The 24278-nt window shown below is 32.9% G+C and overlaps 1 protein-coding gene across 3 annotated transcripts in view; it reads right to left on the bottom strand.

Annotated features, from left to right (window-relative positions):
* The window catches only part of Mnat1 (MNAT1 component of CDK activating kinase), a 226978-nt gene that overhangs the window by 132523 nt on the left and 70177 nt on the right, over nucleotides 1-24278 (bottom strand). For all 3 annotated transcript variants that reach the window (XM_048798457.1, XM_015489875.2, XM_048798458.1), the window contains exons 4-6: nucleotides 23229-23332; nucleotides 16019-16159; nucleotides 10762-10887 (exon numbers count right to left, since the gene is read on the bottom strand). In XM_048798457.1, coding sequence (XP_048654414.1) covers nucleotides 10762-10887; nucleotides 16019-16159; nucleotides 23229-23332 — 371 coding nt within the window. The remainder of the gene's footprint in view (nucleotides 1-10761; nucleotides 10888-16018; nucleotides 16160-23228; nucleotides 23333-24278) is intronic.

Below are 24278 nucleotides of genomic sequence, written 5' to 3'. Positions count from 1 at the left end.
TTCTACCAAGAAGTAGCCCCTAACTTTTTGACAAGAGACAGGGCCTAGAAGCAGCTACATCTCAGAGCAGGCATCCCAAAGAGAGTGTGAGGCCCACCCTTTCAGCCCCATCTCTGTAAGACATTGCTTCCATGTTGGGACACCTCAACTATTATCTCTGGTTACCTCGGCTATTGCCACCACCTTTGGATGCAGTAGCATACATTGAGGGACAAGAGCACGATATGTATGCCCAACATCAACGTGAGGAACAGATAATCTGCACAGGTACAAGAATGTAGGGTAGAAACTGCAATATTTCAGACTCCCGGTGAAAAAAAAGGAAGACACATGGACAACATGAAAAAACAAGGGAAGAATGCGCCCCAAACCAGGATACTATAATAACAGAACCCATAGACAGCAAAGTTGATAAAATGTCAGAGAAAGAGTTCAAAAGGTTCATAATTAAAATGATCTGTGAATTAAAGAATGACCTAAATGAGCAAATACAGGTAAAAATTCATCATTCCAACAAAGAGATAAGAGAGCAAAAGGTTACTTCAACAAAGGGATAGAAACTCTGGGAAAAAAAAGTCAGAAATCCTTATAATGAAGGATATAATAAATTAAATAAAAAATTCAATAGAAAGCATAACTAACAGACTAGATCACTTGGAAGAAAGAAAGATAATGAAGACAAAGTATAAATCTGGAAAATAAAGTTGATCACACAGTGAAGATAGTAAGAAATCATGAAGAGGACATCCAAGAATTATGGGGCAGCATCAAAAGACCAAATCTAAGAGTTACTGGGATAGAGGAAGGCACAGAATTACAAACCAAAAGAATCCACAATCTCTTCAATGAGATAATATCAGAAAATTTTCCAAGCATGAAGAACAAATTGGAAAACCAACTACAGGACACCAAATGTAAAAAAATTACAACAGATGTACACCAAAGCACATTATAATAGCATAAAGAATAACGACAGACTCTTAAAAGCTGCACAAGAGAAGAATGAAGATCGCATATAGGGGGAGGTCAATTCATATCTCAGTAGATTTTTCAAGACAGACCCTCAAAGCCACGAGATCATGGAACAATATATGCTAAGCTCTGAAAGACAATAGATGCCAACCAAGAATCTTATATCCAGAAAACCTAAGCTTTATATTTGAGGATGAAATAAAAACCTTCCATGATAAACAAAAGTTAAAAGAATTTACAACGCGAAAGCCTGCACTACAGAATGTCCTCAGCAAAATATTCCAAGAAGAGGAAATGAAAAACAATGATAAAAATAAGCAGAGGGAGGTATTACACTAAATGAAAACCTAATCAGAGGAGAAACCAAGTCACGTTAAATACCAAAAATAAACAAAAATGGCTGGAAATAAAAATGATGCCTCAATAATAACATGGAATATTAATGGCCTAAACTCACCAATCAAAAGACAGACAAGCAGATTGGATTTAAAAAAAAAAAGTCCTAACAATATGCTGCCTTCAAGAGACTCAACTCATAGGAAAAGACATCCATAGACTGAAGGTGAAGGGTTGGGAAAAATCATACCACTCACATGGACTGAAGAAAAAAGCAGGGGATTCCATCATCATATCAAATAAAGTAGACTTCAAGCTAAAGTCAATCAAAAAGGATAAAGAAGGACACTGCATACTGCTCAAGGGAACCATACACCAACAAGACTTAACAATTATAAATATATATGCCCCAAACAATGGAGCATCTACGTTCATCAAACAAACTCTTTTCAAGTTCAACAGTCAAATAGATTGCAACACAATAATTTTGAGTGATTTTGAGTAATTTTTGAGTGATTTTAACGCACCTCTTTCATCACTAGATAGATCTTCCAAACAAAAGCTGAACAACTTTACAGAGATTATAGATGGTCTTCTTTATGTTCATAAAAAGCCCATCACTTTAAATTCTAGACTACAGGAGTCATATTAATACTTAGCTAACCCACACAATCTTTTAAAATTATAATATAGATGAAAGCCCTCAGCCCTTGTAAGGTACTTTAATTTAGACTTAATTGACATATATAGAATTTTTCATCCTTCAATGAGAGAAGACACTTTCTTCTCAGCAGCACATGGATCCTTCTCTAAAACAGACGGTAAATTATGCCACAAAGTAACTCTTAGCAAATATAAAAGAGTAGAGATACTACCTTGCATTCTATCAGATCATAAAGGAATGAAATTAGAAATCAATGAGAAAATAAGCAATAAAATCCACTCCAACACCTGGAGACTAAATAATATGTTCCTGAATGAACAATGGGTTGCAGAAGACATCAAGGAGGAGATTTAAAAATTTTACAAGTGAATGAGAACACAGATACAACATATTGAAATCTCTGGGACACTATAAAAGCAGTTCTAAGAGGAAAGTTCACTGCATGGAATTCATGTCTTAAAAGGAGAAAAAAGTCAATAAATAAATGACTTAACATTACATCTCAAAGCCCTAGAAAAAGAACAAATCAACACCAAAAGCAGCAAAAGACAGGAAATAATTAAAATCAGAGCTGAAATCAATGAAATTGAAACAAAAGAAACAACTGAAAAAATTGACAGAATAAAAAGTTGGTTCTTGGAAAAAAATAAACAAAATTGACAGACCCTTAGTCATGCTAACGAAGAGAAGGAAAATAACATACTAGATGAAAAAGATGAAATATCACAACAGACACTACAGAAACACAGAAGATAATTAGAAATTATTTTGAAAATTTGTACTCCAATAAAGTACAAAATATAGAAGGCATTACAAATTTCTAGAGTTATATAATTTGCCCAAATTGAATCAGGATGATAGACACAATTTAAACAGATCAATTTCAAGTGATGAAATAGCAGACGCCATCAAAAGTCTATCAAGCAAGAAAGGCCCAGGTGCAGATGGATATACAGCCAAGTTCTACAAAACCTTTAAAAGAACTAATACCAATGCTCTTCAATTTATTTCAGAAAATTAAAAAAAGAGGCAGCACTTCCAAACTCATTCTATGAGGCCAATATCACCCTGATTCCAAAACCAGGCAAAGACACATCAAAAAAAGAAACCTTCAGGCCAATGTCTCTAATGAACATAGATGCAAAAATTCTCAATAAAATTCTAGCAAATCAAATACAAAAACATATCCAAAAAATCATGCACCACGATCAAGTGGGATTCATCCCAGGGTTGCAAGGTTAGTTCAACATACAGTAATCAATAAATGTAATTCACAACTTTATCACATCAATAGACGCTTAAAGATAAGAATCATATGATCATCTCAATAGGTGCAGAAAAAGCATTTGACAAAATACAGCACCCCTTTATGATCAAAACACTAGAAAAATTAGAGATAACAGGAATATATCTCAATATCATAAAGGCTATCTATGCTAAGCCCCAGGCCAACATCATTCTAAATGGAGAAAAATTGAAAGCATTCCCTCTAAAAACTGGAACAAGACAGGGATGCTCTCTTTCACCACTTCTATTTAACATAGTTCTTGAAACACTAGCCAGAGCAATTAGACAGATGAAAGAAATTAAAGGGATACACACAGGAAAAAAAGAACTCAAATTGGCACTATTTGCTGATGATATATGATTCTATACCTAGAAGACCCTAAAATTTCCACCAGAAAACTTCTAGAACTAGTAAATGAATTCAGCAAAGTAGCAGAATATAAAATCAATACTCATAAATCAAAGGCATTTCTGTATATCACTGACAAATCCTCAGAAAGGGAATAAGGAAAACTACCCCATTCTCAATAGCCTAAAAAATAAAATAAAATAAAATACTTGGGAATCAACTTAATGAAAGAGGTGAAAGATCTATAGAACGAAAATTACAGAACCCTAAAGAAATCACAGAAGACCTTAGAAGATGGAAAGATGAACCTTACTCTTGGATAGGCAGGATTAATATTATCAAAATGACCATACTACCAAAAGCACTATACAGATTTAATGCAATTCTGATCAAAATCCCAATGGCATTCCTCGTAGAAATAGAAAAAGCAATCATGAAATTCATCTGGAAAAATAAGAGACCCAGGATAGCTAAAGCAATCCTTAGCAGGAAGAGTGAAGCAGGTGGCATCAATATACCAGACCTTAAACTATATTATAGAGCAATAGTAACAAAAACAGCATGGTATCGGCACCAAAACAGACTGGTAGACCAATGGTACAGAATAGAGGACACAGAGACTAACCCACAAAATTACATTATCTTATATTAGACAAAGGTGCCAAAAACATGCATTGGAGAAAAGATAGCCTCTTCAACAAATGGTGCTGGGAAAACTGGAAATCCATATGCAAAAAAATGAAATTAAACCCCTATCTCTCACCATGCACAAAACTCAACTCAAAATGGATCAAGGACATCAAGGACCTAGGAATAAAACCAGAAACCCTACATCCAATAGAAGAAAAAGTAGGCCCTAATCTTCATCATGTGGGATTAGGCCCCAAATTCCTTAATAAGACTTCTTTGGCACAAGAATTAAAATCAAGAATCAATAAATGTGATGGACTCAAACTAAAAAGTTTCTTCTCAGCAAAAGAAACAGTCTGTGAGGTGAACAGAGAGCCTACATCATGGGAGCAAATCTTTACTCCTCATACATCAGAAAGAGCACTAATCTCTAGGATATATAAAGAACTCAAAAAGCTAAACAGCAAAAAAAAAATTTTTTTGCACATTTAACTCCATTGTGGCATCTGTGTCTCAGAGGACTCAAATTACAGCAATAACATGTCAAAACTTGTGAGAAGCAGCTAAAGAAATGCTTTAAAGAAAATTCTTATTATATGTCTATAATTCTATGAAATCAGAAAGTTAACAAATCAATAATCTGCACTTATACTTTTAAAAATTAGAAAAGTAGAGCAAACTAACCCCAATTAAGAAAAATGAAGGAAATAATAAAAGAGGTATTATCAGTGGAATGGAAAACAGAAAATAAAAAAATGATGAACAAGAACTGGCCCTCTGATTAGATCAATAAAACTTACAAACCTCAACCCAGACTTATAAGAGATAAAAAAAAAAAAATGAGAAGATATAAATTACCACTATCAGGAATGAAAGAAGGAACATTGTAGAGATCCTACAGGAATTTCCCAACTTTACAGAGATTATAGATGGTCTTCTTTATGTTCATAAAAAGCCCATCACTTTAAATTCTAGACTACAGGAGTCATATTAATACTTAGCTAACCCACACAATCTTTTAAAATTATAATATAGATGAAAGCCCTCAGCCCTTGTAAGGTACTTTAACCTCTTTGAACTCAATACCATAGGAGTTATGAACCCTAGACCAATCTAAGAAACCAACTTATGGGCTGAGTAAAAGCTCTAAACTCTCATGGCATCACCTGGAAAAGGCTCTGATAAGCAGGAAGAGAAGGAAACAGCAATATATTCTTGGCTCTACCATTGAAGATGAAGCCTAATAGGAGGTGCCAGAAGCTCTCTCAGTAAAAGTTAGAAGGGCTTCCAGGGCAGAAAAATGCTACAAAGAGAGAGGGCACTAACAGAACATAAGAGTCTTATAGGTTATCTACCAATTGTACATATTTTAAAAACTTTGTAGAGATTGTGGCTATATTTCACAAAACAAAAGATTATGGGAGGGGAAAAGGAATAAAATGAATAACAGTATCACATTATTTACAATAATTTAATATGAATTAAAACAGAGTCAAAATAAGTACTAATACATCAGTTAGATGTCCCAAATAGGATGTTCCTTTTTTGATTCCCTCAAAGAATAAACAAACCAATTTTGACAGAATACAGGGAACTATGCTCGAAAATGGAAGGGGAAGTACCAAGATCCCTATGGGGATCAAAAACCTAAGGTAACACCATAGAGAAAAGAGTAAAGCACCCTATCTCTTCCATATTTGCTTCCCAACCCACACTGGCTTAAAACCACATAAGCCTTCTAAATATATCCTGTATAATCCTCATTGCTAATGGAGACAACTATTCAAGAGACTTCTGCAGTCCCTAGAGTCCCCAAACAAAACGTGAAGAGTAGCATGGAATTCATCAGCCATAGAGTAGAAGTCCATGTTATACTCTCTCCCAACCCCCATAACCAAGTTGCCATGGCTCTATGCCTTTTATTTATTTAGTTAGTTAGTTAGTTGTCAATGGACCTTTATTTTACTTACTTATATGCAGTGCTGAGAATCAAACCCATGCCTCAAACATGCTAAGCAAATGCTCTACCACCCAACCCCAACTGGGTGCCATTTTAAAACCAGACTGACTGCTAGAGTTTGTGTCAACTTGGGGGCTAGTCATGGTATATTTCCATTGTATTCTACCTGTGTTCTAGCAAGCTAATGTCAATAGTTACAATACCAAAACCCCAAATGCTTGAAGGCTAAAATCAGCAAAAAAATCTTAGCTTAAAAATCCAAACAGCATCTGATCCCCTCAGGGAATAGGAATAATTGCACAAAAGGGAAAACAAGACAGTTGGCAACCTACATTCACCTGCACTCAGTCCAGCAGGTGGCCAGGCATCCTTCTAGAAAATTTAGCAAAGAAATGGTAGGCCCAACTTGCTCCAGTGTACTTGTAATTAGCCCAATGGCTACTTAGGTGGTAGTCCTGGCCTCCGGGACAGCCCTCCATACAGCCTGCCAACTTACAGTGTCCAAAACCAACAATGAATAGAAAAACCTAAACAGAGTACTAATGAGCAATAAAATCAAATCCCTAATAAAATTTCAAAAAAGAATATCCCAGGACTGGGTGGCTTCCTTACTATTTCTAACAAAATTTTAAAGACAAATGTATACCAATTCTTTTCAAACTATTAAAAAAAAAAGTGTTTAAAAAAAAAAAGAGGGGCTGGGATTGTGGCTCAGCGGTAGAGTGCTCGCTTAGCACAGGAGGGACCCAGGTTCGATTCTTAGCACCACATAAAAATAAAGGCATTGTGTTGTGTCCATCTACAAAAAAAATTCATTCTCTCTCTCTTTCAAAAAAAAAAAAAAAAGAGGAATTTTTCCAAACCATTCTATAAAACCAATATTACCCTGATGCCAAAACCAGACAAAGACACAAAAAGGGAAATTACATACTAATATCCCTCATGAATATAGAGGCAAATTTTAAAAAATATATATATACTGGCAAACTGAATCCAATAGCATATCTGAATTTATTCCAGGGATATAAAGGCAGTTCAATACATTTGCTACATCATCTCAAACAGAATAAAGAAAAGTACATCAGGATCTTCAGACTAAAAATTCAGTATGAACCTAATATGCAGGATTCATTCACTCATCCAAAAATACTTCAAGAAGAACCATGATGTATATGACACTATTCTAGGTGCTAGAAACACACCTTGCTCTAGGTTCACAGAGTTTATATTTAATGGTAGAGATAAACATTAAACAATGTGTCTATAAAATATCTTCTAATAGTGATATATGTTTTAAAGAGTTAAAAGGTATTAAATAACAGGGGTAGGGATAAGAGAAAGATGCTTTAGCTTGGACAGTGAAAAGTTTAATGTTTAACACTACCTGTTAATACATCTGTTTCTTACCTTAAGTTTTTTGCTATTGCTTTTTTCTTTTTCTCTCCTGGGATTTTTACTTGGCTAACTCATTTTCACCATTCACTTTTCGGTACAAATATCACTTTCTTACAGATGAGAAAGTGACTGACTAATATTCTGGAATTCATTCTAAATATATTGGAAAAGCAATGAAATACATTAAGGAGGTGATGTTTTCATATTTTCATTGTTTATTTACCATCATCAATCCATCTGGGGAACCATAAAAAGGTTACAGATTATAAAGAAGAATAGAGAGATAAGATGGAAGATTACCACAGGAGTCCAAGAAAGACATGATGGTAACTAGCGTAGGATAACAGAGATGGGGACAAATTGATGAAATCAGAATACATTTTTGGAGGTACAACCAACTTACTATTGAATCATATAGATTTTCAAACTACTGTAGTTAGCAACTAAAAAAAATTATTTTAAAGAGTTACAAAAAACTTAAGATGAACTATTGCATCTTCTAGTTAAGATTAAGCCAGATCTTATTTCAGTATTATATATACTATAAAAGAAAGGGAACTGGAAAATAACAGCAGCTACTATACATTTGTTAAAAATGGAAGCAATATATTATTAACTTCAATGATAAAAGTATGATATATGTGACCTTATCTGTTGAGGTCAAACAAAGAAAAATAGCCCCTGGCCTTTAAAAATTAGAATATTATTTCTAATTAGAAATGTACTTTGAGTACAGACCAAGGACCCCAAGGACTTAAAAATAGCATACTACAGGGACACAGCCACATCAATGTTTATAGCAGAACAATTCATAATAGCTAAACTGTGGAACCAAACTAGATGCCCTTCAGTAGATTAATGAATTAAAAAATGTGGTATATATACACAATGGAATATTACTCAGCAATAAAAGAGAATAAAATCATGGCATTTGCAGGTAAATAGATGGCACTGGAGAAGATAATGCTAGGTGAAATTAGCCAATCCCAAAAAGACAAATGCCAAATGTTTTCTCTGATATAAGGTGACTGACTCATAGTGGGGTAGGGAAGGGAAGCATGGGAGGAATATAGAACTCTAGATAGGGCAAAGGGGTGGGAGGGGAAGAGAGCGGGCAGGGGGTTAGCAATGATGGTGGAATGTGATGGACATTATTATCCAAAGGACATGTATGAAGACATGAGTTGATGTGAACATACTTTATATATAAACAGTGACATGAAAAATTGTGCTCTATATGTATAATAAGAATTGTAATGCATTCCTCTGCTATGTATTTAAAAAATAAAATCAATTTAAAAAAGAAATGTATTTTGATAATGTTTTTGAAATACTGATTCCTATACACTAATCACATTCAACTTATAACAGAGGATATGTACCTGAAACGTACAGCTTTGTGTGTCATCTAAGCATAGGACTGCATACTGAAAATCATTGACTTGACTAATGTTTTCAGCTAACTTCAGCCATTTCAATATTGCATGTATTAACAATAGCTTTGAAATGCAGGCATATAATGAAAAATGTCAACCAAAAAATCTGCAAACTCTATCAGCCTGAGTATTGTAATGCCAGGGTAAAAAAGTGAAAATTCAATTCTTCATTCCATGAGTTCTTACGTAGTTTATTAGAGAATCTGACCGCAACCACAACATAAGCAAAACACAGTTTGGTTGTAAGTTACAGACAGAGTGCATCTAGAAAAGAATGTGCCAACTTGGTTTTAAGTGACTACAGAGAAGTACCCAAGATACTTTCCAAGAGACGAAGAAATGTATTTATTTAATAATCTAACACATTTTTTCACTCATTCACTAACAGAACAGTAACTATGGCAAAACTATTCTACATTTTCTGTTGCTCTTATTTTTACTGCTTCCTGATGTTAGACATTTGCAAAAAAAAAAAAAAAATCCACCTCATGAAATTAATAAAAATAGTTTCAGTGAACAAAATATTAAGAAAAAGCATATATGCATTATAATTCACTAAAGGGTTGATGTAATATATAAACTCAGGTACTATTCTAATCAATTATCTATTTATTTGTTCATCCATCCCTCACTCAATTACCTAGGCTTCTAGCCAAGATTCATGAAAAGCTTATTAGGTGTCAGTTCTAGAAGCTTATAGATTGATAATGAGACAGGTGAACTGATAATTTTAATACAATGATTGTAAGTCTTAATATAAAAGAATGCTCAAGAGTTAATAATAATGGGACCATGGTAGCAAGAGAAAGAAAAATACAGAGAGCATAACTTAGCATAGCAAGATTAAATAAGAAATGTTATTCTCTAAACTTGATACTGCATAATATTAAATTAAACCCTATAATCATTTCACAAAAAGTTAGTAACCTACAAGCTTTGGTTGGTTTAGTTTTATATTTTAAAGGAAACATTTGGAGAAAAAGAGGAAAATCTAAAAGTGTTACACAGAATTTGTGTGTACAGACATACTAAATACAAGAAGAATTACTGTATTACAAAACTAGTTGACTATCTTAACTACAATTTCAAAATGCTGCCACATTTTTATACTACTATAATGACACTATTTTAAATTAATTCACTAATATAAAAGTTATATATTTTATAATAGCTCTATCTCAAAAATCTGGATGTTAAATACATATTAAAACTAATATGACAAAGCATACAATTCCAAAAGAAATAACCGAATAAAATCTTTCTTTCAAATGAATAGCTAAAATATTTTTTAATTTCAAATTAGTTTATCCTTACAACAATCTAGAAGCTAAAAATGGCTTCTAAAAAAGTATCTATCTATCTATATAGAGAGGGAGGGAGACAGAGAGAGAGAATTGTTTGCAGAGAAATACAAATTGATATTTGTTTTCCTATTCTATATCATCAAATACTTCCTTAATGAGACTAAGCATTTTCTTTTAAAAAATATTTTCCTAAATTACGAGATTAAAAAAAAATACAAATCTAATATCACACTCAATAAAACTGTGTTTATACTTGCTAAATATTCACTTTCCTTACAATGTGCATGTCCATATTTGCAAACATCTAATCTACATCAGATCTTGTTCTTAAACATCTGTACCTTTCCGTTTACTGAGAAATTAATATTGAATTATAAAGCATAATCTCTGAAAATATCTTTTAAATAAGCAATTAAAATAAGGCTTACCATTTTGATGCCTGTAGAAAACGTCACTGGTTTTATAGGTTTAGGTTTCTCAAGTTGCATTTCCAATTGGGTGGATCTATCTTTATGCTGAGCCAAAAGCAGAGCAACAGGGAGATCAGAACTCTCCTATAAGAAAAGTTCAAGTTCAATATGAAAGTTAAAAAGGACAAGCTAAATAGGAACAAAACTTTTAAAGTAAGCCTTTTCCGTAAGTATTTGATATTGGACTAAATATTCACTTTCTGGAGAACACTTTACAGAAAATATTAACATTCCATAATAAAAAAAGGCTGTTGTAGACTCATAAATCAAAATAACCCGCAAACAAGTATTTTTATAAAATCCACATTAAAGACAATATAATAGGGTCATATTTCATCTAGCCACCAACTGTATTTATTAAAAAAAAAGAAGCTAATCACAAAAAGAGTAGTACAAAGTACTATAACTTAGATCAGATGTTTACCTAAAACACATTCTTTTTACCAGTGATTTCAGACCAATTTAAAATTGTTTCCCATTAGATTTCACCTAAGGCTGTTTGGAAATGATCCTTGCTCTATTTTGCACAATGGATCTATTGTATGTACAATGAAATGTATTTTTATTTTCTTCTTTACTAACTTTTAAAAATTAAATCTAAATTTTTTAATTAAGTAACAAAATTATAAACATTTTTAATATCTTATATTGATAATAAACCATGATCAACATGTACACAAATCTACACACACACATATTTAATTAAAACAAGCAAATCTCTGACTGATTCTTACACGTACTGTTATTTATCCTGTTACACATGAAGACGTCTTACATGTTTGAAGTGCTGCAAAGCTAATATCTAAACTAAGTTACATACAAATTTTTTCTGACTTGTCAGTTAAATAATAACCAAGAAACATATGCAGAGGTAGGTCTAGAGAGAAGGTGATCTTTTTTCCCTCCCTGTGACACATAAACACAGACACACATACACACGTGTGCGCACATGCACACACACACACATATTCCATATCTGTAAACAAATACGAAAGTACACATTCTTATCTCCTATACCAAGGTTATTTATGAAAACATATTGTTAAAACGGGCTATAGATAGGGTTGGAGGTATAGCCTAGTCATAGACTGCTTGGAACATGAATGAGACCCTTAAATTTGATCCCCAGCACTGCAAAAAAGGAGGGGGGGGGAGGTAGGGGTGTGGGAGTACAGATTTTTAAAATAGTCACCACCCAGAATTTAATTTTGAAGAAACTCTACAATTAATGTTTCACAATACCACTTAATAATTTTTAGGCACAAATGGAGCTAATAAAAGCAATTATTTAAGGTTCCAGTGTGTAAGTAATTCAAAATAACAAGCAATTTAATTCAAGAGTATCATCCTAGAATAAAGTTGGCATAACACAATTTTGTAACAGAAGTGCTTTGCAAGAGGAATATCATGAGGATCACACTTCTAAAAGTAAATACAGCCTGTAATCTCAACACCTCAGGAGGCTAAGGCAGGAGGACTGCAAGTTTCAGGCCAGCCTCAGCAATTTAGTGAAACCCTAAGTAACTTAGTGAGAGCCTAAATAAAAAATGAAAAAGAACTGGGGATGTAGCTCAGTGATAAAGCTTCCCTGGATTAAATCCTCAATATAAAAAAAAAAGTTAATGGAAGTATACAAATTTTACTTATAAAATGTATCCTTATTAAGAGAGAAAATCATTGAGACCTACTTTTAGCAATAATGAAGGAGTTAGTGAAATACTGTAGAAGAATATGCTTGAATATCTACAACAAAGCATTAGTAATGCAGTAGTAACAGGACTATGAATCCCTGAAGCTATTTTAGATTTCCATTAAGCATTTTAAATTAAAAAACTTTTTAACTGGACTAAGACCTAAAAAGCCTTTTAAAAGCCATTCCACCTTTTCATATGTAGAAACTAACAGAGGAAATATAAATTATCTTAGCTAAAAAGTTAAATCATTACTCTCCAACTTAGAAAGTATATGCTCACCAACAACTGATATATATTCTAAAAAGCAAAACTTATTTATATGAAAGCAAGATAACATGTTCACTTCAAAAAAAATTGCTAATTAAGCCAGTTTACTTCAATCCTGGTTTCACATTCATATAAAAGGAATAAAAATAAACATTCTAGGTATCTAAAATTAATTTTAATACTAAAGCATAGAATTTACTTTAAATCTAACTTAATTCTTTCTACTTTAGTACTAAAAACTCTTGAAGCATGAAAGCCTTTGTGAGTGTTAAAACTAGAATCATGCATGACCACAAAAAATATCTATAGGGTAAAATAAACTATGTAAAAAATATACACTCTGAGGAATATATAACATGTAAATTCCATCTTTCAAGTTATTTCATACTTCTTAGTATTACATTTTGCATTGAAAGTTTCCATAACCTATAACTGCCCGAAGGGACAATGTTTAATATTTAAAGAAACTTTAATAAGACTGCCTGTAATACTCATTAAAAGCTTCATAATGACCATTTTTAAAAGATTATTTTAACTGACTTTAAGCAAGCCATCTGGCAAACAATATTTCTAATAAAAATCAGCTACTGCATTTGACAACAATATTAGCCCATACAAAATTTAAGACATAAACTGAACAAAATTTTCAAATGGGAATATAAAAAGATTTAATAAGACAGGACCTGATTAAAAATCTCTTTCCAAACCTTTAAAAAAATTTAAATTTACAGTTAGTATTAAATAAATGGACTTTTTAGCCAATATTATGGCAAATGCTAAGCCATAAACATTAAGACCATAACATTAAAATCCTGTCACATAGAGTATAATGTAATGCCATTGCTCTTTAAAGTTTAAAAAGTGGCTTTTGGCACAAGAACTAAACTCAAAAACAGGAGGAAAAAAAAATTTAGTAAGTAGTACTTGTATAAATTAGGTTCATGGAATAATGCTAAGACTCAAGGCTAGATATATTTACAAATATAATGCTAGCTATTTTCTTTCTTAATAAAATCTAACACATAAACACATACAGAAGAAGAAATACATTATTTAATAGGGTTCAAAAAGATATGAGAAATTTATGTTAATATTTATAATGAAAACATTAATAAAGATTGAAATATTAATGTAATGAAGAATCTTTAAAAATAAATTTTAAAATGGAAACCAGAAATCCAACTACAGTGGTATTCTAAACCAATCTGTTGCAATTAATTGTACTAATGAATACAGCAAATTACTAAGAATTATTTAACCACTATGTTATATGACCTAAATAGTGAGCAAAGTATGTGTGGTAATGACTTGCAGGTGAAGAAAACAGGAAGTGGGGGGAAGGACTCACAAAAACCAATATTAACTCCAGATTATATACAATGTACATTGGCAGTTTCACATCATACTTCATGCCTCACTGAATTAAAGGGGAGCTTCATGCCAACAGCAGCTCAATGAGGCAGCAAACTTTAGTACTTTTAAGGACAAAAAAATATGCAAGAATGATTGCTATGCAAAGCTAGCTAACTTCAAAATGAAATCTGAAAACCCTTTCTATTAATGAGACATAAAATACTAAAAGTATATTTTCATGTAATCTCAAATTTCTATACTTGGTATTAATTGAACTATCTATAAAGACAAGCATTATTCCCCAAAAAAGTGTTTCCCTCTTTGTATAACATGATTGGGGAAGAATCTTTCAATAAAATAACTATAAAAATTGATATTTACTAATTCATCCTTTAAAATTTTCAATTTCTTACCAAACACATCTACAAAAATGCAAAACACAACAGGTATCATTTCAGCTTCTAAAGCCATACTTTCCACTTAATAACTTTAAGAAAGAACTAATGAAAGTTGCTAGGGAAAACACCATTATTCTATTTTATATGCTTCTGCCCTCATTTTCATAATAATATTCACATTCCACTCACAGAAATTAGATAGGATTTTATGATAAACATTTTCTGTCTAAACCTCATTAATCTCTTATTTTTCCTTTCTTATCTATTTCTAAAATTAAGTAATTTTGCTTTCTCTTTTTATTCCTGATTAACTGGATTAGATGCTTTTGGGGACAAAAGCACAATGTAACAATATATGCATATATATTTATCTCACCAGAGAATAACAACATATCAATTAGATGTGATAAGTGTGTTAACACTGAATAAATAACTCATTATGTGGACAAAAATGGGAAGGGAAGAATATAAAAAGACTTTCCTAGAGAGGAAGGTCTTCTAGTTTGGGATGTTATCAATATTATACAGGATTATAAGCATCAGAGTTATAATACAGTGTCAAATCTATAAAACACATCACAAACTTTACTAATTATTGCTATTATAACAACAATTACTTACGGAGCTGATTGCTAGAAAACACAAATATTGTGACAACACTTCTTCCAAAAATATTGTTTTCTCATATAAAATATGAAATCAAGTTATATCAGAGTAACCAGAGTTATTATAAACCTTAGCACAAAGCCACAACATTCAATTTTGAGAATTTTTTTTCCAAGCACATACTATGTAGATTAAAGATGGCCATAATCCTCCCACCAGAAGTAAGATCTATATCCCTTCCTCCTGAAACTGAATGGGCTCTTTTACTAATAAATATGATGAAATTGATCCTGCACAAATTTCTCAACCCAAGTCTTAATACATTAATAGCTTCTACTTCTTTTTTTACATATACTTATTTTTTAGTTGTAGATGGGTACAATATCTTTATTTTATTTATTTATTTTTATGTGGCGCTGAGGATCGAACCTAGGGCCTCGCACATGCTAGGTGAGCACTCTACCGTTTAGCCACGACCTCAGCTCCCGCTTCTACTTCTTAATACATTACCAGCCTCTACTTCTTTATTCTTAGAATATTCCCTCCTATAGTCCCAACTACACAGCTATAAAAACCACCTAGGGAGGTGCCCTGAGAATACATGGGAGGAGAACAGCCCCAGAGACCCATTTGAATTCTCGTCCCACAGAAATATGAGTATAAAAGAATGTTATTCTGTTGATAGTGGTTTATTTGGTTTTTCTTTTTAATTTGGGGGAGAGTATAATTTCTTATTCAGCAATAGACTTAATGATATCAACAAATAATCACCTAAACTAAATGTAAACCACAGCACACTGTGGAAATGCCATTTAAATGTCATTATCCAACACAATAAATAATAAAGGTATATCCTGAAGACTAATTTTTTTAATCACAAGTAATATTAATACATACCAGTTCATCTAAAAAAGCCTGCTTATTTTTCCTTTTTAGAATCTGCTGCAGTTGTTCTTCTTTTTGTATAAATAGTCTTCTTTGTTCATTTTCCTGCCGTTCTACCTCTAAAGCTTCCTCCAATTCTTCCTGTTCACGAGTCTAAAACAGAAATTTATATATGCTATGGAATACACTTAGCAACCAACAGCAATCCTACAGCACATCCTGACACTTTATTTATTGCAAGCATAAAACAAACTAAGTACTTATTTTTTAATAATGCAGCAATCTTCTTAGAAGAAACTAGAATTCATTTTATTTCATGTGAACATGTTTCTATTAAAAAGAATGACTGACATCTAGCAGTATACAAATACTTAAACAAAGAACATTAAGCTAGGAAGCAGAACTGTAACAACTGTACTTAACAATTAGGGTTTTTTAATTTATGATTATTACAGACAGTTTAAAGTCATTCACTTTAAGGGATTTAACATGATCTTTATTTTTTCAATTCACATATTAGGTAAACTACCCCACCACCACCAAAAAAAAAAAAGAGTTCCCATGCAGAAAAAGTGTTTATTTATATACTTTATTTTTTAGTTGTTGATAGACCTTTATTTATTAATACGCAGTGCTGAGAATCAAACCCAGTGCCTCACACATGCCAGGCAAGTGTCCTACTGCTGAGCCACAGCCCAGCCCCTACTTATATACTTTAAATTCAGTATGTGCAAAACTAATTTAAGTATCTGTTCTCCTATATTTTTTATTTCTTCTAGGAGCACAACAATATCTTGAGTCAATTCAATCTCAAAGTCATCCTTGTTTACTCTCTCTACTCCCTCATTCTCTTTAAATTAAATCAACTGTTAAGTCCTATGAATTCTCTCACACATCTTACAAACTTCTCCACCTCTACTACCAAAGTCTCTACTCTAGCTCAGGCTTCCAACTCAAGAAGCATAAATAGCGGCGAGGATGTGGGGAAAAGGGTACACTAGTACATTGCTGGTGGGACTGCAAATTGGTGCAGCCAATTTGGAAAGCAGTATGGAGATTTCTTGGAAAGCTGGGAATGGAGCCACCATTTGACCCAGCTATTCCCCTTCTTGGTCTATTCCCTAAAGACCTAAAAAGAGCATGCTACAGGGACACTGCTACATCGATGTTCATAGCAGCACAATTCACAATAGCAAGACTGTGGAACCAACCTAGATGCCCTTCAATAGACGAATGGATAAAAAAAATGTGGCATTTATACACAATGGAGTATTACTCTGCATTAAAAAATGACAAAATCATAGAATTTGCAGGGAAATGGATGGCACTAGAGCAGATTATGCTAAGTGAAGCTAGCCAATCCCTAAAAAACAAATGCCAAATGTCTTCTTTGATATAAGGAGAGTAACTAAGAACAGAGTAGGGACGAAGAGCATGAGAAGAAGATTAACATTAAACAGAGATGAGAGGTGGGAGGGAAAGGGAGAGAAAAGGGAAATTGCATGGATATGGAAGGAGACCCTCAGGGTTATACAAAAGAACATACAAGAGGAAATGAGGGGAAAGGGAAAAATAATACAAGGGGGAGAAATGAAGGTCAGTAGAGGGGGTAGAGACAGAAGAGGGGTGGGGAGGGGAGGGGAGGGAGGATAGCAGAGGATAGGAAAGGTAGCAGAACATGACAGTCACTAGTATGGCAATATGTAAATCAATGGATGTGTAATTGATGTGATTCTGCAATCTGTATATGGGCTAAAAATGGGAGTTCATAACCCACTTGAAGCAAAGTGTGAAAGATGATATATCAAGAACTATGTAATGTTTTGAACAACCAACAATAAAAAAAAAATTTAAAAAAAAAAAGAAGCATAAATAGCAATAAATGTAAAAAGGTTATATTAACAGTACATGGGAGGTATTTGTGTTTGCAATTAAGAATGACATGTTTTTGTAAGGTACACAGGTATATAGCGAGAACACAACTGACAGTGAGATAAATTCTCCTTGGAAGTAACAGCAGAATAAGAAAAGGTTTCATACACAGTGTTATGAGTGCAACTGTATCCCCTATAAAGATATGTTAGAGACTGCAATGGTTAATTTGAATCCTCAACTTGATTGGATTAAGAAGGGCTGGTGATTAAGGGGCTTTTGGGTGTGACAATGAGGGATAGCCAATTGAAGTGGAGATCCTCCCTAAGCGTGGCAGCACCATCAAATAGGATGAGGGCTTGGACAGAATAAAAGTTGGAAGAACAAGGAAGCAGCAGCAGACGCTAGCTCAATTCTTCTTGAACTGGTTCTTGATTGCTGCTGTGATCATCTGAGTATATCAAACTCTCACTCCTTCACTCTTCCAAAGCGGACTCTGACAGTGATTCTCCAGAAGCCTTCAGTTTAGGACTAGGGTAGCACCATTGATTCCTCTTGTTCTGGGGCTTCAACCTCTTGGACTGTGCAACCACTCGTTTTCCCAGCTCTCCAGCCTGTATACAGGCTGGACTATCCAGCTTCTGGTCACATAAGACAACCAACCTAATAAATCCCCCTTTTATAATTATACTTCCTGTTGATTCTGTTCCTCTAGAGAACCCTGACTAATACAGAGACCTAACTCCTGATACCCATAAATGTGACCTCATTTAGAAATAAGATCTTTGCTGATATAATCAAATTAAGATAAGGTCATACTAGAAATCTGGACAAAGACAAACATGGAAGAAGACCTTGTGAAGACCTGAGAAAGGCAAAGATTAGAGTGATGTATCTATAAACTTAGGAATAACAAAGATTGCTGGCAGATTCCTGAGCTTAGAAACAGCAAAACAGGAGTCTCCTCTAGAACCATGAAAAATACTAACACCCTGAATTTAGATTTCTAACTTCCATAATGGAGCAAAGACAAATTCTTGTTGTCGTAAGTCATCCAGTTTTTGGTAATCTGTCACAAAGTTCTGGGAAAATAATACATGGAATTCCAGCTAAGGACTTCAAACAGTAAGCATTTACTCCCATTGACAGTAAATAGCCATGTAAGCAAAGAGAAAAAAGGAGGAAAGACAAGAAAAAAAGCTGGAAGCTGGGATGCTTCGTAGGCCTAGTCATGAAGTATGAGGGTAGAAAAAAAAAGCTTCAGATATAACTGAAGAGGAAAGCAGAGGGTCTACTGTACCACACTAAAGGAACATATACCATACTAAGGCAACTAGAAGACATTAAGAAAACCTGAGGAATGGGTTTAGAAAGATGAATAGAAACAGTAGGGAATATAGATCAACAGGGTTCAAGACTGACAATAGAAAGACTAGTCAGAAGAATATTCCAATAATCCAGATAAGAAATTATAAAAGATCCTTAAGTAAATAATAATAGAATCAGAGGAGGAACCAGATTTAAAAAATGGCAAGAAACTGATGATCAGCAAAACCTAAGGAGTGACCCGGGTTCAGCCTGAACATTTGGATAGATTCACTATGATAAAAAACATTATAAGAGACAAAGCAAAATCAGTTAATTCAAAAACTGTCACAAGAGACAAAGAAAGACATTCTATAATGATAAAAGGAGCAACATATAGAAAGATGTAACAATTTTAAACATATATGCACTCAACATCAGAGCACCTAAATGTATAAATCAAACACTGACAACTGAATGAAGAAATAAATAGCAATACAGACAGTAAAAGACCTCAACAGCTTACTTTCAATAATAAATGCAACATCCAAACAAAAGATCAAAAAGTAAACGCAGGACTTGAACATTATAGACAAAATAGATGAACATTTAACCCAACAGCAGCAGAATATATGTCATTCTCAAGCACACGCAAAACTTTTTCTGCATGGATCACAAGTCACCCAAACACACCTTAATAAATTTAAGAAAACTAAAATCATATCAAGCATGACAAATACTTTATGACTCCCCTTATATGAGGTACCTAAAGTAGTGAAATTTCATAGAATCAAAGAGTGAAATAGTGATTGTCAAGAGCTGGGGAGTGGGAATGGAGAGTTACTAACCAACAGACCTAAAATTTCATAAAACAACATGAACAAGTTTTAGAGACCTGTAAAATTTTTAAGCGTATTATACAAGTGCTCAAATGATAGATACAATATTAACTATTCTTACTATACAAAATATAGTAAAACTTTTTAACACTTAAAGAAACTGGAAAGCAAAGATTAAAAAAAGGTTCTGAAAATACTGAATTACAGGTGTCTATGATACATCAAGACAAAAATAACTATTAATACCACATATATATATGGATACATTACATTTAAGAGCTCAGCGGGAAAAAAAACAACTGGCTGTAAAAATATTTGAGAGTACTTATCATAAAGGGATAACTCAAAGAGAATCACTAAAAGGAATTTATGTAGAACCTATATTTAAGAGACAGGAAGGAAAGAAAAGGTTCCCAAGAGAACGAAAAAGAAAGATAACAGAATGAGAAAAATAATGATATGACTCCACAGAAAGCAAGAGTTCTAATAGCAAGGGAAGAGCTCTAAGGAATTTCTCTAACAAATCCAGGGAATTCTCTAAGATGCTGCTATGGTGTCAGTAAGTGTCCTCCAAACACCAATATTTGATGTTACCAATACTTGATTCCCAGTCCCTGGTGCTACTGGGAGATAACAGAACCTTTAAGAGGTGTGACCTAGTTGGAAGTCTTACAGTCATATGGTGGTATGCCCCTCCTCTTTCTCTCTTTGCTTCCCAGCTTCCTTGAGGTAAACAGTTTCCTTTGCCATATGCTCTCACCATGAAATACTACCTTGCCACAGGCACAAAAGCAATGGGACCAATCAATTATGAACTGAGTCCTTCAAAGATGAGTACAAAATAACCTTTCTTCTTCTTAAGTTATTTCAGGCATTTTATTACAATAACAAAAAAGCTGCCAATAACAGATGTCTGAAGATAATCTAATGAAGGAACTGAGTAAATGAGAACCCAGGCCATCCCTCATTCCATAGTCATGTCAACTGGAGTATTCTGAGTAACCTTTCATGGAGATGGCAGGGATGGACCATTTCACCTACTAAAACCTAAAGACAACTGAAGTTCTTATGTGTTCTAGGTCTTTTCTAATCCTCCAGTTTCAGTCTCTCTCTTGACTTTGATAATACAGAATTACTTACAACTCTCAGGACTTTCCATGATTATCCATACCTTCTTGCCTTTGCTTATGATTGCTTTCTCTCTGGAATGTCATTGTGCTAGTCTCCCTAACCCCACTCATCTCAACTTCCTCACCTGGGTAACTTCTACTTGTCCTTCAGAAGTCTATTCAGGCATTTTTCTTGGAATGCCTTTCCCAGTCTTACAGAATAAATCAAGTATCTCTACTCTTTGCTCCCTTAATAACAGGCATATAATTCTTTCACAGTGATCCAAATATTGTGAAATTACCTGATCTATTGAGAATGAGGGTATTTATTTTTGTATAATACCCTATGCTTACCAGATGTGTAACAAATATTTTTAAATGAATTTTTGCCAAATTATTAGACATTCTACATAGCAATCTCTGCTATGCATGAGAATCTAGAAAACTGAAAATGAAAATTAAGCTAATCTTAACTAAGATTTATTTCAAGATTAGATCACCACAGTTTAGTTTTTCCATGCTTACACAGATGTTAAATGTCAACAAATAAGACCTGCTCAGTAAAAAATTCAGTAATATTTTCTCCATCAGAAATGAGTCATTTTATGTGCCTAATCAAGCAAGAGATCTCTTTACCTTTCTTTTTTCATACATCTCTAATATTTTTGGAATAATGAGAATTCAACATTCAGAGACACAAGCAAGTTACTACCTCAGATTAGAAAAAGACATGTAAATTAGCTCATGCTCCATAGGTCACTTCAGGGCATGTTCAAGCAATGATGTATGTTAACTAGCACCATTCTAAAAAAAAATGTGGTCCTGAATCTGTATGTTTGTATCAATACCAAACTCTCATATAAGCAGGACTAACAAGTATGATACACTGCACAGAATGATCAATTAATAAATGATAATGAATTATTCACAAAAAGTTATAACATAACCATGTGTTAATCATTAATACAGAAGAAATATGCATAAATAAAGTTATCTCTTTTAGTCAATGACCTATATTCCCAGATAATTAAAAATTCCTACTTTAAAGAAATACAATCATTCTAGAATTAGATTATTCTTTCATTATAACTCTCAATATTATTTCCTAGCTCAAAACTATGGGATTTAAAAAAAAGGAAGGCCCACACACTATTGAGGTATCTTTTTTAAGAAAGCTAAGCTGGGAATATGAATGTAATATCAATTCCATGAGAATTTTATGGCAGGAAAGAAGTATCTAAATGAAACACTGTAAGATTATAAGGAAGCCCCTTCTAATCACAAAATGAAAGCTACATGATACAAATAAACTTATGTCATTTTAGTGAAGAAGGTATGTCAAAAGTAATTAACCTCTACTTTCCCCCATAACTAGAATGTCAAGTTGCAAGATAAAAATGATCGCTAAATTTTATAAATTACACAACTGCATCTGTGAGCAAGTTATTCTTTTTCCTTTATAGAATAATTTTTAATAATGAATTGTAATTACTAAAATATTTAAAAACAAATTTTGATATAGATTAACAAAGCAAACCAAAATTAATTTTGTATGTGGTAATATTACTATATTAATCAAACCAAAAAAAAAAGTACCTAATAGAAAAACCAAAGTTAAGCTTAGGTAACACATTTGTTCCTCCAGTTTAACTATAAATTTGTTTTAGTTTCTAATAAATGGTGTCTTTATCTCCATCAATATCTGTCTGAGTTCCCTCTACTATCCCCTGCTTTAGATGAAAAAGAAATTAAAGTTCAAGGATAAACATAAGCTTCCATTATTTTGTGACCATTATCCAAATACATACTTATCAGAGAATCACAAAGACAGATAAAACTAGCATTTACAACCACCTACCTTAAGGATTTATTTTCTTAAGAAAGCACAGTTTCACATAACACTGTCAAATTGCTTTTGCTACAGTAATGTGTACATGCCTACCTACATATCTTTATAACATATTAGTATTCTGACATAAATTTCAATTCAATTCCTTATAAATACAACTGGTATTATAGAAAGATAGCCTTCTAAAGTATCATGTGAAAGCAACTGTTTATAATACAAAAGAAAAAAGAAAATACATAGCAACCAACCAGCTTTAACTTATTTTTCTGAATGATATCTTTGTTTTCCTTCTGGTATAGTTCCATTTTCTTTTTGGTGTTTTCCAAATCCACATTGTTGGTCAAGTTGAAAACTGAATCAGAAAGAAAACAATGTCATGAAGTGCAGTTTTAATGTAAATCTTGAGTAGATAATAAAAAACAAATATTCACCATAGTGACTTTTTAATTCATTGAGTTATCATTTCTTTATAGCACTATTTATATCCTGATCCTATTATAGAGACTATCTCTAGTTAGCAACTATAAGGGTTTTTTGTTGTTGTTGTTTGCTTGATTCGTTTCATTTTGTTTGTTTGTTTATTTTGGTACCAGGAACTGAACCTAGGGGCACTTTACCACTGATCTACATTCCTAGCCCTTTTTGAGATATGGTTTAAGTTCATTAAATTGCTGATTCTGGCTTTGAACTTTCAATCCTCCTCCCAAGTTTCTGGGATTACAAGCATGTACCACCATGCCTGGTGGCTACTATGTTTTCTTAGCCAAATATACAGACTGTCAGACTACAGCGCAAAATATCTAAATATAAGAATCAGTCCAAAAAACCAAAGTAAATATTTGCTATAATCACATTAGATTTTATAAAAATAAAATCTAATGTGATTATAAACTTAAAAGCATATAAAGGATTGCCATTTTTTAAAAAATAAAAAAAGTAAGTCTAGGATCTATTATACTGATGAGATTAATACTGAAAAGAATCTCTGCCTCAAAATTTAGAAAAATTGCCCAAAGAAGTTTCAAAAATCATATATTTGTATAACTTATATCAAACAAAAAATCAGCTTTTATTCACTTTGCAATTGTCTCCAATATGGCTAGGCTCAAGTTTTAATTATTTCTCACGTACTCTTAATCTAGAGAGTATAAAACAGAAAGGAGTTGAAATTTAAAAGGGAAAGCAAAGGATAAAACTGGCACAAAACTTAGACTAAACACAAAAAACTATACCAAAAAAAAAAAAATCAAGAAATGGGCAAAAGAACTAAATAGACATTTCTCAAAAAAAAAAAAAAA

The sequence above is a fragment of the Marmota marmota genome, unplaced genomic scaffold (genome assembly GCF_001458135.2).
Source record: "Marmota marmota marmota unplaced genomic scaffold, marMar, whole genome shotgun sequence".
Taxonomy (NCBI): domain Eukaryota; kingdom Metazoa; phylum Chordata; class Mammalia; order Rodentia; family Sciuridae; genus Marmota; species Marmota marmota.
Note: the sequence above shows the minus strand (reverse complement) of the source record. Positions and strands in the feature narration are given on the sequence as shown.